The sequence below is a fragment of the Nycticebus coucang genome, chromosome X (assembly GCF_027406575.1).
Source record: "Nycticebus coucang isolate mNycCou1 chromosome X, mNycCou1.pri, whole genome shotgun sequence".
NCBI classification, from domain to species: Eukaryota; Metazoa; Chordata; class Mammalia; order Primates; family Lorisidae; genus Nycticebus; species Nycticebus coucang.
The window spans coordinates 79,765,032-79,784,707 of record NC_069804.1 but is presented as its reverse complement, the minus strand read 5'-3'; the positions used below and the strand labels follow the sequence as shown (position 1 = coordinate 79,784,707).

The window sequence follows — 19,676 nt, the reverse complement described above, 5'->3', positions numbered from 1 at the left end:
TAACTCTTTTCTTCATTTGTGTGTACACATGCACAGTAATAGAACTGTTGCCTTTAACAACAATTTGTTTAAGCATGGCTGAAAAGATCAATGGATGATTTATAATTTTTCCACAATTAGCATATATAATGTGTGATTATATATATACAATTAGCATATATAATGTGCAAATTTTTTTTAGAGACAGAGTCTCACTTTGTCGCCCTTGGTAGAGTGCTGTGGCATCACACAGCTCACAGCAACCTCTAGCTCTTAGGCTTAGGCGATTCTCTTGCCTCAGCCTCCTGAGTATCTGGGATGACAGGTGCCCACCACAATGCCCGGCTATTTTTTTTTTTTATTGTTGCAGTTTGGATGGGGCCGGGTTTTAACCCACCACCCTTGGTATATGGGGCCAGCGCCCTACTCACTGAGCTACAGGCGCTGCCCATGATCGCAATTTTTGTTTGCAGAACTTATGGTCTGTGATGTTCCCACAACACCTAGCCAATCCAAAGCCTTTGTTATAAAAAAAAAACAACTCCATGTTGATGTCCCTATCAGGTGCTTCAGAGAATCCTTGAACTATTCGCCCTATATCCTACACTCCCTGTTCATCACAGGGATAGCTACAACATTTTCATCTAGCCAGTAATTCTGACTACTTCCTTTAAGTATACTCTGCCAGATAATCTTCCTCTATCCTTCATGTTAGTGTTACCAAGAACCTAAACCTCAACTCCAGTCTCAACTACTAATTATTTAATTCAGCATTCATTTGTTCATTTATTCAACAAACATTTAATGACTATATATGATGTGTTCAATGATGGGACTACAAGGAAAAATAAGAGTTCCTGGAAGAGTTATTGAAACAGAATGACTTGAAAATCACTGCAAGACAGAGTATAAGGGGCTCTGGGAGGCTGAGGCAGGTGGATTGCCTAAGCTCACAGGTTTGAGACCAGCATGAGCCAGAACAAGAACCCACCTTTAAAAATAGTCAGGTATGTGGTGGGTACCTGTAGTTTTAGCTATTTGGAAGGCTGAGGTAAGAGAATCACTTGAGCTTAAGAGTTAGAGGCTGCTGTGAGCTATGACACCACAGCATTCTACCAAGGACAACAAAATCAGACTTTCTCAGGAAAAAAAAAAAAGTGCTTCAAATACACATGGATAAAATTATATGAAATTTGCAAATATACACTAAAAAAGATCGGCCATGGGGCGGCGCCTGTGGCTCAAAGGAGTAGGGCACCAGCCCCATATACCGGAGGTGGCAGGTTTAAACTCAGCCCCAGCCAAAAAACTGCAAAAAAAAAAAAAAAAAGATTGGCCATATGGTAACAAATTGATGAGATGAGTGAACAAATACAGCAAGGTTTATTTCTTCTGTCTATATATGTCTAAAAATTTCCATCATAAAAGTTTAAAAAACTTAGTGTAAAGAAATATACTGGTTGCTATAAAATATGGAAGGACTGCATATGAAACATGGATGTTCCTCAACTTATGATGGGTTATATCCCAATAAATTCATCATGAGTTGAAAATATCATAAATGGGCAAGGCATGGTGGCTCAAGCCTATAAAACTAGCACTCTGGGAGGCCTAGGCGGGTGGATTGCTTGAGTTCAGTGAGACTCTGTCTCTACTAAAAATAGCTGGGTGTGGTAATGAGTGCCTACAGTCCCAGCTACTTGGAAGGCCGAGGCAAGGGACTGCTTCAGCCCAAGAGTTTGAGGTTGCTGTGAGCTATAACATGGCACTTTACCCAGAACAGAAAAAAAGGACCAGCCTGAGCCAGAGCAAGACCCCATCTCTAAAAATAGAGAGCTGTGGCAGGCGCCTGTAGTCCCAGCTATTTGGGAGCCTGAGACAAGAGACTCGCTGGAGCCCAAGAGTTTGAGGTTGCTGTGAGCTATGACCCCATAGCACTCCACTGAGGGTGACAAAGTGAGACTCAGAAGTAGATTTTTTCTTCCTTGCCATCTCAGCTTTTAAGCAAAGTGGACATATAACAGCCCTTCTAACAAATTTGTAGATCAAATCAAAGACTTACATGCACCAAATATGGTCACAAACACATACTCTACACAGGTTCAGGTTCCATCTACATTGAATGCTTCTCTGTTAAAGTAGGCCCACTTGTTCCTCCCACTACTCCCCATGCAACTGATAAGAGATAAACTCCAGACTGTGAACGGTGGCTGACACCTGTATTCCTAGCACTCTGGGAGGCCTTGGTGGGCAGATTGCCTGACCTCAGGAGTTCAAGACCACCTAAGCAATTGTTGAGATTCCCATCTCTTAAAAAAAAAATAGCTGGGTGTTGTGGTGGGTGCCTGTAGTGCTAGCTAACTGGTAGGCTGAGGCACCAGGATTAATTGAGCCCAAGCGTCTGTGGTTACTGTGAACTAAGATGCCTTGGCACTCTACCCAGGACAACAGGGTGAGACTCTGGACCAAACTCCAAATTCTCCAGAGGATATAAGAATAAAATACTGCGTGTGTGAAGGGGAGTAGAAACAATAGTAATTAAATGACTGAAAATGTATACTACCAGATTTTCATACCACCAAATACACTATTATGTTGCAGCCTTTTCAGTCAGTCTATTCTAGTCTGAATTTATGACCAGTAATAACTGAAAGGTGACCTTTACCGAATGGGTGATTCTTACCATTGTAGGTTGCACTATTTTTAACGATTAGCTCCAAATGTTCTCTGAACTCTTCCCGAGATGGGTAGAGGCGTTTACGCACATTTTCACGGAGTGTTTGTAGGTCCATTGGTCGGGTGATGATTTTGTAGTAGTCCTTTACGACCTTTGCATTGACTGGAGTGTGGAAAGGGTATGTCTGTGCAAATAAAAGCCATAACCACCTATGAGCAAAGAACTTTTGAGAGCCAGTTCCTAAAACTCTCACATCTTACCTGTCTACCTGGCCATCAACTGCCAAAGGAATCTTTCTAGATGAAACAAATATGTTTCTCCTCGTACACTGTTAAAAAAAACCCAGGCCGGGTGTGGTGGCTCACATTTGTAATCCTAGCACTCTGGGAGGCCAAGGCATATTGCCTGAGCTCAGGAGTTTGAGGTCAGCCTGAACAACAGTGAGACCCTCATCTCTACTAAAAATAGAAAAACTAGACAGGTGTAGTGGCGCATGCCTGTGGTCCCAGCTACTTGGAAGGCTGAGGCAAGAGGATCGCTTGAGCCCAGGAGTTTGAGATTGGTGTGAGCTATGACCCCATGGCATTCTACCCAGAGAGATAGAGTGAGACTCCGTTTAAAAAAAAAACAAACAAGGCCAGGCGCAGTGGCATGCCTATAATCCTAGCACTCTAGAAGGCCGAGGTAGGTAGATTGCCTGAGCTCACAGGCTAGAAACCAGCCTGAGCTACAACAAGACCTCATCTCTAAAAAATAGCCGTGTTGTGGCAGGTGCCTATAATCCCACCTACTTAGGAGGCTGAGGCAATAGAATTGCTTGATCCTAAGAGTTTGAGGTTGCTGTGAGCTATGACCCCATAGCACTCTACTGAGGGTGACAAAGTGAGACTCCGTCTCCAAAAAAACAAAAAACCTATGTCTAGGCAGCTAGATCTATATGCTAACTGTTCTATTTGTGATTCTAGAACAAAGGGTCTTGCCAGCCCTACAATAGATATCCAATGCAATAAACTCACATTTGGAAGATCTCTCATGTCATTAATAATAGACTCCAAGATGGATGACAGGGTCACCATAGGGTCTGTCCGGCGCCGGTGGATGGACTTATGAGGTCTCTAACAAGAAACAAGCAATCAGAATGCTTCTTTAGATCAGAACCCCATGTTCTATATCTAGGCAAATATATTTTAGAAATTTTAAAATGAACAGTACATGTAATTCTCATGATGGGGCCAAAGGGAGAAACTAAGGCTGTCAAAGCTATAGTATAGAAAGCTAGGGAAAACCAATTAGACCTATCTGATCAGAAGGAAGCAATACAGATACTCACATTCAAATAGTCACAATGAACAGTGGTTCCAACTCGGCGTTTCTTCTTGGGAGGAAGTTGCTGCTTAGGGAACTTGAGAACCAGAGATTTTCTTCGAACCTCATCTGCACTGGGGAATCAATAACAATTTCATAGGATATGGCCCCTATTTCTAGTTCCCAGGGTGGGGCAGGGGGAGACACAACTACAATGAAAAAGTACAAAGTACCTCAGCATGAGCCTGGGGAGGAAAAAGCCAAACAAAGGCCAGACATCCAGCTTTTTTTTTTTTTTTTTTTGTAGAGACAGAGTCTCACTGTACCGCCCTCGGGTAGAGTGCCGTGGCGTCACACAGCTCACAGCAACCTCTAACTCTTGGGCTTAAGCGATTCTCTTGCCTCAGCCTCCCGAGCAGCTGGGACTACAGGCGCCTGCCACAACGCCCGGCTATTTTTTTTTTTTTTGTTGCAGTTTGGCCGGGGCTGGGCCTGAACCCGCCACCCTCGGCATATGGGGCCGGCGCCCTACTCACTGAGCCACAGGCGCCGCCCCAGACATCCAGCTTTTAAGGCTTAGGTTAGGCAAGGCCTCACAGGATCATAGGATCCTCAGCTCAGGTAAGGCCTTATAGGATTTCCAAATTAATAAAGAAGTAGGCAAGTTACAACTTCACCTCAGTTTCCTATTCAGAAGATAAGGGAACTAGGCTAAAGGAATTTTAAGAATTCTAGTTTCACCTATGGAGCATATTACAAGGGTACAAGTCAAATCTATCAAGTATTAAACACAAATGTCTTAACACTGCGATTAAGTAAATGAGGTGAAAGCTATGTTAATTAGTAGGATGTAGGCACTCTAATTCGTACAAATAATCAACACGTTGAATCCCACAAAGACATAAATGTATTCATGATCTATGTATATATGACTTAATTTAAAAAAATAAAATAAACATAAAAATTATCAACACACACACAAAAAAGAATTCTAGTTACAACATTCTGTTTTAGGGCTAGGAAACCTAAATGATTCAGAATGGAAACAAAAAATTTTAAATAGGTTACCCTTTATCATTGAAGCCCATCCATGTAGAGTTGGAACTCATTCTTCTTAATAAACTATCACACGAATGGAAAAGCAAGCATCCAACGTTCTCAATTATAATATGAAGCCAGTAGACAATCTAATACACACTTCCCACATTAAGAGGAAAACTCAAATAAATTCAAGGTAGTGGGTGGGGGAATAAAGCAGCGGGGAGAGGTGGGGGAAAGAAGAGGATAGGTTGGAACCCGCCAGCCTCCATGTATGTGGCTGGTGCCCTACCCTGTGAGCTATGGGTGCCGCCAATTTTTCTATTTTTAGTAGAGACAGGTATTCCATTTTGCTCAGGCTGGTCTCTAACTCGTCAGCTCCAGCAATCCACCCATCTCAGCCTCCCAGAGTGCTAGGATTACAGGCGTGAGCAACCACGCCCACCAAATTTGCCTTTTCTTAATGTGCTTTAAAATACAATACCTATTATAGACATTGATAAATTAAAGCAACCATGATGGAAAAAAAGAACCTCAAACAAAATAAAAATAAATAACTCTAACTGTATCAAATTGATTTTTAAAATTACACACAAAAGGCCAGGCGTGGTTTTTTCATAAGACTGAGGTGGAGGTTGCTGTGAGTTATGACAGCACGGCACTTTATCCACGACAGCTTGAGAATCTGTCTCAAAAAATAAAAATAAAAATAAAAATAAATAGCCACATGTTCTGGCAGGTACCTGTAGTCCCAGCTACTCAGGAGGCTGAGTCAAGGGGATCTCTTGAGCCCAAGAGCTTGAGGTTGCTGTAAGCTATGACACAATAGCACTCAACCAAGGGTGACAAAGTGAGGGACTGTCTCCAAAAAAAAAGAAAAGAAATGAATAAAATAACACAAAAAAAATAATTACTTCAAATGTATTTTTAATGTAATACCCTGACTATCCTTTACTAGTAGGTAATTCAAAAATAACAAACTACAAAAAACATCTTGAATCTACATCATGTTTGTTGTTGGTAATGGTATTAGTATAGTAATTCTGAAACTTTTTGTGCATATCATAGGATAGAACAAATGAATAAATATACATGTCAAAAATGAATTATTTATAGAGAAAGGATATAAATATGAAATGGAACAAGATGAGAAATAATCGATAAGTACAATTTGGATTAGAAGTACCAGTACAAAGTTTGATCTAAAATATATACATATTTCCTAGTTCTCTCCACAAAAGCATAGAAGCAATGACATCTCAATGGCCATGAATAACACCTGTATCTTGATAGCTAACACCTATATCTTGATTTTTAAAATAACATTCCTTAATAAAAGGAACCTGGGCTCCTTGGAGAAATTGCAGAGTCTAAGTCTAAGACAGGAAAAGTTCAAAGAAAGCCTATAATATCTTGTGCCAGAAAATAAAGATGTTCTCAAAGATTTACAGTCATTTCAAAAGGACACATGATCTGGCTTAAAGCTTAGGATCTATCTAAGAAGCTAAATTAACGATGTTAAGTTTAATTATTACCTGATCAGACTTTAGCTTATACTACAAAGTCTATAGTTATCAAAACAACATGGTGTTGGCATAAAAACACAGAGATCTCCGAAACAGAACAGAGAATTCAGAGATGAAGCCATTCTCATATACCCATCTAATCTTTGACAAAGCAAACAAAAGCATTCACTAGGTAAAAGAATCCCTATGTAATAAATAGTGCTGGTAGAACTTGTTAGCTATATGTAAGTAAATGAAATGGGACCCACACCTCTCACCACTTTAAAAAAAAATTACTTTGCAATGGATAAAAGATCTAAATTTTAAACACGAGACAATAAAAACCCTAGAAGATAGTGTGGGAAAACTTGATCTTATTGGCCTAGGTGAAGAATTTATGAAGACAACCCTACTAACAATTGCAGCAACAACAAAAAAAAATAAATGGGACCTAATCAAGTTAAAAGTTTTTGCACAGCTAAGGACACAATCCACAAAGCAAAAAGACAACCTGCAGAATGGGAAAAGATAGTTCCGTGCTACAAAAGGTTAATCACCAGAATCTACGATGAACTCAAGTGTATCAACAAGAAAAGAACAAACAAGATGTTTGGAGACCACTTAGAGATCTAAAAATAGACCTGCCATTCAATCCTATAATTCTTCTACTAGGCATATACCCAGAAGACCAAAAATCACATCATAACAAAGATATTTGTACCGGAATGTTTATTGCAGCCCAATTCATAAATGCTAAGTCATGGAAAAAGCCCAAGTGCCCATCGATCCACAAATGGATTAATGAATTGTGGTATATGTACACCATGGAATATTATGCAGCCTTAAAGAAAGATGGAGACTTTACCTCTTTCATGTTTACATGGATGGAGCTGGAACATATTCTTCTTAGTAAAGTATCTCAAGAATGGAAGAAAAAGTATCCAATGTACTCAGCCCTACAATGAAACTAATTTATGGCTTTCACATGAAAGCTATAACCCAGTTATAACCCAAGAATAGGGGGAAGGGACAAAGGGAGGGAAGGGAGGGAGGAGGTGGGCGGTGGGAGGGTGATTGATGGGATTATACCTGCAGTGCATCTTACAAGGGTATATGTGAAACTTAGTAAATGTAGAATGTAAATGTCTTAACATAATAACTAAGAAAATGCCAGGAAGGCTATGTTAACCAGTGTGATGAAAATGTGTCAAACACTCTATAAAACCAGTGTTTGATGCCCCATGATCGCATTAATGTACACAGCTATGATTTAATACAAAAAAAAAAGAAAGAAAGGAACAAACAACCCCATTTAAAAACTGGGCAAAGGAGTAACAGCTTCCCTGCAACTGGGAACAGCGAGTCTGGGGAGATAAAACTCCAGGCATCTCTGGCAGGTGGGATCTGCCTATAATCAGCCCTTTGAGGATACAGGGAGCCAGCAAGGGACTTCTGGACTCCAAGAGGAGGACAAAAACAGTGGAAAACTGGCAAGTGGTTGCGTGTGTTCAATCGACCTAATCACGCCAGCAACCGTAAGTACAAGCAGCAGTGTGACTGCAAATCGGAAAGGCCTTACCTGTGAACTGTTTCGGTGTTCTTGGACTTGGCACTCGGTTGAACTGCCTTGGGGAGAGCTTGAGCAGGAGTGTGGAGAACTTTGGGTATTGTCTGGGGCCCCAGACTGAGCCACTGAGCTGGGCACAGGAAGCCATTGTGAAAGAACTGCCCTGGCAAGCTCTGCCCTCAGGGTCTCAGAGCAAGGACTGGGCGGGTCAAAGTAACCTACTGACTGAGCAGCCTAAAGGCCGAGGCTGAGCTGCCTTACAGCCTTAATCCTTAGGGGCAGAGTGAGACAGTTTTGGCACACTGGAGCCTTGGGCTGTTGCCCTGGGTAGAGTGCCGTGACGTCACAGCTCATAGCAACCTCAAACTCCTGGAGCCGCCCAGACCTCCATAAGAGCTGTGCAGCGACTCCTGACCGGTGACCCGCACCCACCGGGCCTCCGCATTCCCTGATCAGGAACTGCGGGAGCCACGTAACCCTGCGTCCTCCCTCCTGTGTCCTCCCAGCTTCCACACTAGCCCATTCATCTGGACAGAGACTCTGGTAGCTGCGTGCCCTTTGGAGCCCTCCCTGCCTTTGCACAGAGCTCTTCTCCTGGCCAGAGACTGCTGGAGCCTTGGGCTCTCTGTTTCAAAGTCACTGGGCGCCTGAATCTCCCAGAACCGTGCGCACCACCCCCAGCCCTGTTGCTGGATCTGGGTGTGTCACACACCGGAGCTGCTTCCACAACCAGAACTCCCTAGCTAGAGCAGCCCCAGAGGAACTACACAGGGTCACTCCACACAAAGATCCAGCAACAATAGAGTGATCCCGCTGGGGTCCAATCTTGGAGAGACACCCCCCCCCCCAACTCTGAGGACAGCCAGAAGCAACGGTGAAAAACAACCACGAGGCGAAATCAAAAGAAAAACCCTGGCAATATGAATAATCAGAGTAGATCAACTCCTCCAAGGATCAATGGAGCAGAAACAGCACAAGACCCCATGCCCAAACAAATAGCTGAGATGTCAGAAATTGAATTCAGGATCTGGATAGCAAATAAGATCAAATTAGAATTCCAAAAGTTATCTCAAGAATTCAACGGATTCAAAGATCAAATGACCAAAGATTTTGACACATCGAGACAAGAAGTTGCATCCCTCAAAGATCTGAGAAACACAGTAGAATCCCTCAGTAACAGAATGGAGCAAGCAGAAGAAAGGATTTCTGACATTGAAGACAAAGCTTTCGAACGCTCCCAAACCCTCAAAGAAGAAGAGAAATGGAGAGCAAAAACAGACCACTCTCTCAGAGAGCTCTCAGATAATTTGAAGAAAACCAATATCAGTCTTATAGGGATCCCCGAAAGTGACGAAGTGGCTTCACAAGGCACAGAGTCTCTTCTCCATGAGATTATGAAGGAGAACTTTCCAGACATGCCAAGAGTTTCTGAAATTCAGATAGCAGACAGTTTCAGAACTCCAGCACGACTCAACCCAAATAAGACATCCCCCAGAAACATCATAATCAATTTCACTAAAGTTAATATGAAGGAGAAAATTCTGAAAGCTGCCAGATGAAAGAAAACCATTACCTACAAGGGGAAGAATATCAGAATAACTGCAGATTTCTCTGCTCAAACCTTTCAAGCTAGAAGAGGATGGTCATCAACTTTTAATCTCCTTAAACAAAATAACTATCAACCCAGGATCCTGTACCCAGCTAAACTGAGCTTCATTTATGACGGAGAAATTAAATACTTCAACGACATTCACATGTTGAAGAAATTTGCCACAACTAAACCAGCTCTCCAGGACATTCTTAGACCTATCCTCCATAAAGACCAGCATAATTCTCCACCACAAAAGTAAAACCACCCAAAAAACTTATGATCAAATTCCAACTTCCACAGTCACAAAAGGATTAAAAATGTCAACCGGTCTCTCGAAAGGCTTATCAATACTCTCAATTAATGTAAATGGTTTAAATTGTCCCCTAAAGAGGAACAGGTTGGCAGACTGGATACAAAAACTCAAGCCAAATATCTGCTGCATCCAAGAATCGCATCTTACATTAAAAGACAGATAATAGACTCAAGGTGAAGGGATGGTCATCTATATTTTAGGCAAATGGAAAGCAGAAAAAAGCAGGCATTGCAATCCTGTTCGCAGATGCAATAGGCTTTAAACCAACCAAAATAATTAAGGATAAGGATGGACGCTTCATATTTGTTAAAGGCAATACTCAATATGATGAGATCTCAATTATTAATATTTATGCACCCAACCACAACGCACCTCAATTTATAAGAGAAACTCTAACAGACATGAGCAACTCGATTTCCTCCACTTCCATAGTAGTTGGAGATTTTAACACCCCTTTAGCAGTCCTGGATAGATCCTCCAAAAAGAAGCTCAGCAAAGAAATTTTAGATTTAAACTCAACCATTCAACATCTGGACGTAACAGACATCTACAGAACATTTCATCCCAATGAAATGGGATGAAAAAACTGCATACACATTCTTCTCATCAGCCCATAGAACATACTCCAAAATTGACCACATCCTAGGCCACAAATCTAACCTCAGCAAATTTAAAAAAATAGAAATTATTCCTTGCATCTTCTCAGACCATCATGGAATAAAAATTGAACTAAATAACAACAGGAACCTGCATACCCATACAAAAACATGGAAGCTAAACAACCTTATGCTGAAGGATACATGGGTTATAAACGAGATTAAGAAGGAAATCACCATATTTTTGGAACAAAACAACAATCAAGACACGAATTACCAGAACCTCTGGGATACTGCAAAGGCAGTCCTAAGAGGGAAATTTATAGCACTGCAAGCCTTCCTCAAGAAAACGAAAAGAGAGGAACTCAATAACTTAATGGAACATCTCAAGCAACTGGAGAAAGAAGAACACTTCAACCCCAAACGCAGCAGAAGAACAGAAATAACCAAAATCAGAGCAGAATTAAATGAAATTGAAAACAAAAGAATTATACAACAGATCAATAAACCAAAAGCTGGTTTTTTGAAAAGATCAATAAAATAGATAAACCTTTGGCCAACCTAACCAGGAAAAAAAGAGTAAAATCTCTAATTTCATCAATCAGAAATGGAAATGATGAAATAACAACAGACCCCTCAGAAATTCAAAAAATCCTTAACGAATACTACAAGAAACTACTCTCACAAATATGAAAATCTGAAAGAAATCGACCAATACCTGGAAGCACGCCACCTACCAAGACTTAGCCAGAACGAAGTGGAAATGTTGAACAGGCCTATATCAAGTTCTGAAATAGCATCAACTATACAAAACCTCCCTAAAAAGAAAAGCCCAGGACCAGATGGCTTTACATCAGAATTCTACCAAACATTTAAAGAAGAACTAGTACCTATACTATTAAACCTCTTCCAAAATATAGAAAAACAAGGAATATTACCCAGCACATTCTACGAAGCAAACATCACCTTGATCCCCAAACCAGGGAAAGACCCAACAAGAAAAGAAAATTATAGACCAGTATCACTAATGAATATAGATGCTAAAAATACTCAATAAGATCCTAACAAACAGAATCCAGCAACACATCAAAAAAATTATACACCATGACCAAGTTGGATTTATCCCAGGGTCTCAAGGCTGGTTCAATATACATAAATCTATAAATGTAATTCAACACATAAACAAACTTAAAAATAAAAACCATATAATTCTTTCAATTGACGCAGAAAAAGCTTTTGATAATATCCAGTATCCCTTCACGATCAGAGCACTTAAGAAAATTGGTATAGAAGGAACATTTCTTAAACTAATAGAGGCCATCTACAGCAAACCCACAGCCAATATCGTATTGAATGGAGTTAAATTGAAATCATTTCCACTTAGATCAGGAACCAGGCAAGGTTGCCCATTGTCTCCATTGCTCTTTAATATTGTAATGGAAGTTTTAGCCATTGCAATTAGAGAAGAAAAGGCGATCAAGGGTATCCACATAGGGTCAGAAGAGATCAAACTTTCACTCTTCGTATATCTGGAAAACACTAGGGATTCTACTATAAAACTTTTAGAAGTGATCAAGGAATATAGCAAAGTCTCAGGCTACAAAATCAACACCCATGAATCTGTAGCCTTTATATATACCAACAATAACCAAGCCGAACAGTCAAGGACTCTATTCCTTTCACAGTAGTGCCAAAGAAGATGAAATATTTGGGAGTATACCTAACAAAGGACGTGAAAGATCTCTACAAAGAGAACTATGAAACTCTAAGAAAAGAAATAGCCGAAGATGTTAACAGATGGAAAAACATACCATGCTCATGGCTGGGAAGAATCAACATTGTTAAAATGTCCATACTGCCCAAAGCAATATATAATTTTAATGCAATTCCTATTAAAGATCCATTGTCATACTTTAAAGATCTTGAAAAAATAATACTTCGTTTTATATGGAATCAGAAAAAACCTCGAATAGCCAAAACATTACTGAGCAATAAAAACAAAGCAGGAGGAATCACGCTGTACTATAAATCCATAGTGATCAAAACAGCATGGTACTGGCACAAAAGCAGAGAAGTAGATGTCTGGAACAGAATAGAGAACCAAGAGATGGATCCAGCCACTTACCGTTATTTGATCTTTGACAAGCCAATTAAAAACATTCAGTGGGGAAAAGATTCCCTATTTAACAAATGGTGCTGGATAAACTGGCTGGCAACCTGTAGAAGATTGAAACTGGACCCACACCTTTCACCATTAACTAAGATAGACTCTCACTGGATAAAAGATTTAAACTTAAGACATGAAACTATAAAAATACTTGAAGAAAGTGCAGGGAAAACTCTTGAAGGAATCGGCCTGGGCGAATATTTTATGAGGAGGACTCCCCAGGCAATTGAAGCAGTATCAAAAATACACTACTGGGACCTGATCAAACTAAAAAGATTCTGCACAGCCAAGAACATAGTAAGTAAAGCAAGCAGACAGCCCTCAGAATGGGAGAAAATATTTGCAGGTTATACCTCCGATAAAGGTCTAATAACCAGAATCCACAGAGAACTCAAACGTATTAACAAGAAAAGAACACGTGACCCCTTCTCAGGGTGGGCAAGGGACTTGAAGAGAAACTTCTCTAAAGAAGACTGACGCACAATCTACAAACACATGAAAAAAAGCTCATCATCCTTAATCATCAGAGAAATGCAAATCAAAACTACTCTGAGATATCACCTAACCCCAGTAAGAGTAGCCCACATAACAAAATCCCAAAACCAGAAATGTTGGCCTGGATGTGGAGGAAAGGGCACACTTCTACACTGCTGGTGGGAATGCACACTAATACGTTCCTTCTGGAAGGATGTTTGGAGAATACTTAGAGACCTAAAAATAGACCTGCCATTCGATCCTATAATTCCTTTACTAGGTTTATACCCAGAAGACCAAAAGTCACAAAATAACAAAGACATCTGTACCAGAATGTTTAATGCAGCCCAATTCATAATTGCTAAGTCATGGAAGAAGCCCAAGTGCCCATCGACCCACGAATAGACTAGCAAATTGTGGTACATGTATACCATGGAATACTATGCAGCCTTAAAGAAAGATGGAGACTTGGGCGGCGCCTGTGGCTCAGTCGGTAAGGCGCCAGCCCCATATACCGAGGGTGGCGGGTTCAAACGCGGCCCCAGCCAAACTGCAACCAAAAAATAGCCGGGTGTTGTGGCGGGCGCGTGTAGTCCCAGCTACTTGGGAGGCTGAGGCATAGAATCGCTTAAGCCCAGGAGTTGGAGGTTGCTGTAAGCTGTGTGAGGCCACAGCACTCTACCGAGGGCCATGAAGTGAGACTCTGTCTCTACAACAACAAAAAAAAAGAAAGATGGAGACTTTACCTCTTTCATGTTTACATGGATGGAGCTGGAACATATTCTTCTTAGCAAAGTATCTCAGGAATGGAAGAAAAAGTATCCAATGTACTCAGCCCTACTATGAAGCTAAATTATAGCTTTCACATGAAGGCTATAACCCAACTATAGCACAAGACTATGGGGAAAGGGCTAAGGAAGGGGAAGTTAGGGGGGAGGTTTTGGTGGAGGGAGGGTAATGGGTGGGGCCACATCTATGGTGCATCTTAGAATGGGTATAGGCAATTGCACTAATGTACACAGCTAAGATTTAACAATAAAAGAAAAAGAAAATGCATAAAAAAAATTTTATAGAAAGACCAAAAAAAAAAACTGGGCAAAAGACAAGAACGGAAACTTTTCTCATGAAGACAGAAGAATGCCAATAATCACATGGAAAATGCTCAGAGAAATGCAAATCAAAGCCACTTTGAGATATCATCTAACTCCAGTGGGAATGGCCTACATCACAGTGTCTCAAAGCAATAGTTGGTGGCATGGGTGCAGAGAGAAAGGAACACTCCATGCACAGTTGGTCGGACTACAAACTAGTACATACTCTATGGAAAGAAGTATGGAGAGTCTTCAAAAAAGTAAAAGTAGACCTACCATTTAATCTGGCAATGCCATCACCAGGTATTTACCCAAAGGAAAAAAAGACATTTTATGAAAAAAGACACTTGCATTCAAATATTTATAGCAGCACAATTCATGACCACAAAGATTTGGAAACAACCCAAGTGCCTACCAACACATGAATGGATTAATAAACTGTGGTGTATGTATACCATGGAATACTATTCATCCCTAAAAAAACAAAAAAGATGGAAATTTGCATCCTTTGAAACAACCTAGATGGACTTGTGAACATTCTCCTAAGTATCACAAGATTAGAAAAACAAGCATCACACATACTCAATACCAATTTGAAACTAGGAGATTAACCACAGACCCACACAAGAAAAAAATCTCAAATAAACTCAAGGGGGGTGTTGCCTGTGGTTCAGTGTGTAGGGCGCCAGTTCAACCCTGGCCCCGGCCAAACTACAACAAAAAATAGCTGGGTGGTTATGGAGGGCACCTGTAGTCCCAGCTACTCGGGAGGCTGAGGCAAGAGAATCACCTAAGCCCAAGAGCTGGAGGTTGCTGTGAGCCACGGCACTCTACCAAGGATGACAGCTTGAGACTGTCTCAAAACAAAATAAACAAATAAATAAAATAATAAATTTATAAAAATAAATAAATAAACTCAAGGGAGGGGTGGTTTCAGTAGGTTCCTACACAATGGGTACAATGAATGGATATGTGACACATTCCCTGGGTTCAGGACACAACTATAACTCTGATTTTTATCTGTCATGTGTAAATTATATAAGCTAATGGTTTGTACCCTCATATTAATCTGAAATAAAAAAAGAAATGGAGGCTTGGCATCTGTAGCTCAAGCAGCTAAGGCGCCAGCCACATACACCAGAGCTGGCGGGTTTGAATCCAGCCCAGACCTGCCAAACAACAATGACAACTACAACCAAAAAAATAGTGGGGCATCGTGGCGGGTGCTTGTAGTCCCAGCTATTTGGTAGACTGAAGCAAGAGAATTGCTTAAGCCCAGGAGCAAAAGCTTGATGCTCTGTCTCGAAAACAAAACAAAAAACAGAAGTAGAAAAATGATGTTAAGGAAAGAATTTCAGAATCCATAATAATACTTTAAAAAGGAGAGGAGTAAGCTCTTCTTTATAGAAAAATGCTAGTTAATGTAGAAGGAATGCTAAAATTAGGAAAAATCACCATTTTAGAACCCCCACTGAAATAACTGAAATCTGGTTTATTGACTGATGATAGGACCCATACGTAGCTCAGTGGGTAGGTTGCTGGCCACATACATCAAAGCTGGGGGGTTCGAACCCAGCCTGGGCCAACTAAAACAACAATGACAACTGCCAACAACAACAAAACAAAAAATAGCCAGGTATTATAGTGGGCGCATGTACTCTCAGCTACTTGGGAGGCTGAGGCAATAGAATCGCTTAAGCCCAAGAGTTTGAGGTTGCTGTGAGCTGTGACACCACAGCACTCTACCCAGGGCGACAGCTTCTTGAGACTGTCTCAAAAAAAAAAAAAAAAAAGAAAGAAAGAAAGATTGTTAGGTAATAAGATATTCACACTCAAATTACAAAGGAAAAAAATACACCTTTATTATAGGATCTGAGAAGCACCACTTTACTGAGGTGCTTTCATTTTAAGATGATCAAAATATAGTGGGAAAACTTGACATTTTGTGCTTCTTTATGTGGTACAGTAAGTATATAGTACCAGCTATGTATGATATTAAACGTCCTACTAAAAGCATTTAATATCAATCTAATTGACAAGAAAATAGACAAATCCAGAATGTGGGATATTTTATGAGACAACTGGCCTGAACTTTCAAAAAATTCAGTGTCATGAAAAACATAAAAAGTTGGGCAGTGCCTGTGGCTCAGTGAGTAGGGTGATGGCCCCATATACCCAGGGCGGTAGGTTCAAACCCGGCCTGGCCAAACTACAACAAAAAAATAGCTGGGCCTTGTGGCAGGTGCCTGTAGTCCCAGCTACTCGGGAGGCTGAGGCAAGAGAATCACCTAAGCCCAAGAGCCCAAGAGCTGTGGTGTTACTGTGAGCTGTGACACCATGGCACTCTACCGAGGGCGACAAAATAAGACTCTGTCTCTAAAAAAAAGAAAAACATAAAAGGCAGGGAGAACCATATTATAGATTAAGAAAAACTCAAAACGTATTTAATGTCTGTAGTACAACTGGATCCAGAATTTGGAAGGGAAGCAATAAAAGACATTGAGACAACAGGAAATTTCAATGAGGTCTGAATATTACATGTTACTGAATTAATAACTTTCTTGGGTGTGATAATAACATCATGCTGTTATATCCTTATTCTTAGAAGATACGTGCTAAATAATTTAGGAATGCAATGTCGTTACACCTTTAACTAACTTACTGCTAAAATGGTTCAGGAAGAAATACGTTTAGGTATATAAAGATGAAGCAAATGTGGCAAATGCTAACAATTGGTGAATTTAGAGGAATACTGTAAGGTACATTATATTCTTTCAACTTTTCTGTATGTCTGTAATTTTCAAACTAGAAAGGGGAAAATTTTTCAAAACTTCTCCGTTTGGCCAGGCACAGAGGCTCACACCTGTAGTCCTAGCACTGTGGGAGGCTGAGTTGGGTGGATTGCCTGAGTTCATAGGTTCAAGACCATCCTGAGCCAGAGCAGGACCGTATCTCTAAAAATAGCTGGGCGTTGTGGTGGTTGCCTATAGACCCAGCTACATGGGAGGCTGAGGCAAAAGAATCACTTAAGCCCAAACGTTTGAGGCTGCTGTGAGCTGTGACACCATGGTACTCAGTACCAAGAGGTAACAAAGTGAGACACTGTCTCAACAACAACAAAAAAAAGAAAGAAAGAAAGAAAGAAACTTTCCCATTTTATTATCAATTAAATGTTCCAAGAGCAAAAGATAAGTGTAAGCATAGTTTATGTGTGTCCTCAATTTATATGTTATCAGAATGGTTGAGATCAGGGACTTTGCAAATATTATAAGTGCCTGAAAGTAGACTAGGAAAAGAGAAATTAACCTTTACTGAGTGTCTATAATATGCCAGGCACTGTACTATCTGCTTGTCTCTCGTTTTATCTTCTTAACTACCCTAGTAAGGGTAGTTTTATTTTGTAATTATGGAAACTGAGACTCGGAAAAGTTAGGGAGCATGCCCAACAGCAAGTGGTGGGATTTAATAAGTGGTGTCATTTTCATTACTGGTAACAAATACTGAGGAAAATTCATCAGAATCCCTGTAAACTCAGTTCTATTTCAGAGAATCCATCACATCCACCCGTCACCCACCAACATCACCAAACTCTGATAGCTCTTTGCCATACCAGTTTCTGCCTACTATACCTTACCTCTCAATTAGCTGTTTCCCCAAGACAATCTTGGTCCCTTCAACCTTGATAAGTTCTTCATTATCATTATGAATGACTGTCTTTTCCAACTCCTCCTCTTGCTCCTCTGTCATGGCAACAGGGTTAGAAGGTGGAGCATTTGTTTGATAATAGAGGGGGCAAAATTTGTTTGTCCTCATGTGCCCAATGGCACCACACGCGCCACATTTCAGCTGCAAAGGAAAAGTATCAACATTTAAGAGTTAAGCAGGTAAGTCGTCCCTCAGCATTTACAGGGGATTAGTTCTAGGACCTCCAGAGTATACCAAAATCCATGCATAATCAAGGTATACAGTTGGCCCTGTGAAACTTATGTATACAAAAAGTGAACCCTCTTTATAAATGGCCTCCATATCCCATGATCTATGCCTATACTATAATTGGACCTGTACAATTCAAACCCATGTTGTTCAAGGGTCAACTGTATATAGAGGGTGACAAAAATATACATATACATTTTAAGAAAGGAAAAATTGTATTGAAGTTTTAATAATATATACCAATAACAGGCCATGCACAGTGGCTCAGGCCTATTATCCAAGCACTCTGGGAAACCAAGGTGGGAGGATGCCTGGAGCTCAGGCATTTTAGACCAGCCTGAACAAGAGTGAGACCCCATCTCTACTAAAAAATAGAAAAACTTAGGCAGGTGTTGTGACGGGTGCCTGCAGTCTCAGCTACTCAGGAGGATGAGGCAGGAGGAGCTCCTGAACATAGGGAGTTTGAGGTTGCTGCACTCTAGCCTGGGCAACAGAGTGAGACTCTGATAACAAAACATGAATACAAGTCACATTGACCATGTCTTATAATTGCAGAAGTCAAACAAGACTGGAGTATTAGTTTGTTTTTTTTTTCTTTCTTAAAACGTATGTACTTTTTTTTGGTACCCTGTGTACAAGGCAGGAGAGAACAAGAGCAGCTTCAGAATTTTTGCTCTAATACACTTGTTATGCACCTATCAACCAGAACCCACTGGGGAAAAGTACATGTATGGAAATTACACATGATAAATAAAATGAAATCCAGGTTAAGTCACTTCCTCTCAAGCTTGGTATTTAGTCAGCAGGGACCCAAGTGGGTTCAACAAGCATACTGAGAAGTGTTATTTCTGTTCGGGTCTACTCTACCCTGGCCACAGCATGATGTTCGTCCACAATGATTACAACATGAGGGTGAAAATATGGGAGAACTGGGCAGTGGGAACTGAGGCAGTGGAGAATACCTTTTTTTTGTTTGTTTTTTGAGACAGAGTCTCACTATGTTGCCCTGGGTAGAGTGCCATGGCGTCATAGCAAACTCAAACTCTTGGGCTTAAACAATTCTCTTGCCTCAGCCTCCCAAGTAGTTGGGACTACTGGCACCCACCACAACACCTGGCTAGAGAATACCTTCTTGATGTGCCAAAAATGAGTTTTGCTAAGTTCAAAGTTTTAATGAAATTACATAAAACAAAGTTTAACAAGTTTGAGATTTGATTGATTACGGCAGACAAGTAATAGTCAAGGAAATAGCGATCGAAGATGTGGATATTAAAGACTGTGTACACAGTCAAATCACATTTGTGTATCAAGAGAAAAATCTGTTGAAATATGCAACAGCAGAGGCCTCTACCAAAACACAAGGAATGGTCTGGGTGAGGCTTCCTTTCCCCTAAGTGAGGCTCTGGAACTTTTCCCAACTAAAACCCTCAGTGAAAGTCA

The 19,676-nt window shown here is 40.6% G+C and overlaps 1 protein-coding gene across 7 annotated transcripts in view; it reads right to left on the bottom strand.

Annotated features, from left to right (window-relative positions):
• TAF1 (TATA-box binding protein associated factor 1) overlaps positions 1-19,676 on the bottom strand; it is a 128,649-nt gene that overhangs the window by 59,046 nt on the left and 49,927 nt on the right. For all 7 annotated transcript variants that reach the window (XM_053579150.1, XM_053579149.1, XM_053579145.1 and 4 more), the window contains exons 25-28: positions 17,938-18,149; positions 3,987-4,095; positions 3,673-3,771; positions 2,663-2,840 (exon numbers count right to left, since the gene is read on the bottom strand). In XM_053579150.1, coding sequence (XP_053435125.1) covers positions 2,663-2,840; positions 3,673-3,771; positions 3,987-4,095; positions 17,938-18,149 — 598 coding nt within the window. The remainder of the gene's footprint in view (positions 1-2,662; positions 2,841-3,672; positions 3,772-3,986; positions 4,096-17,937; positions 18,150-19,676) is intronic.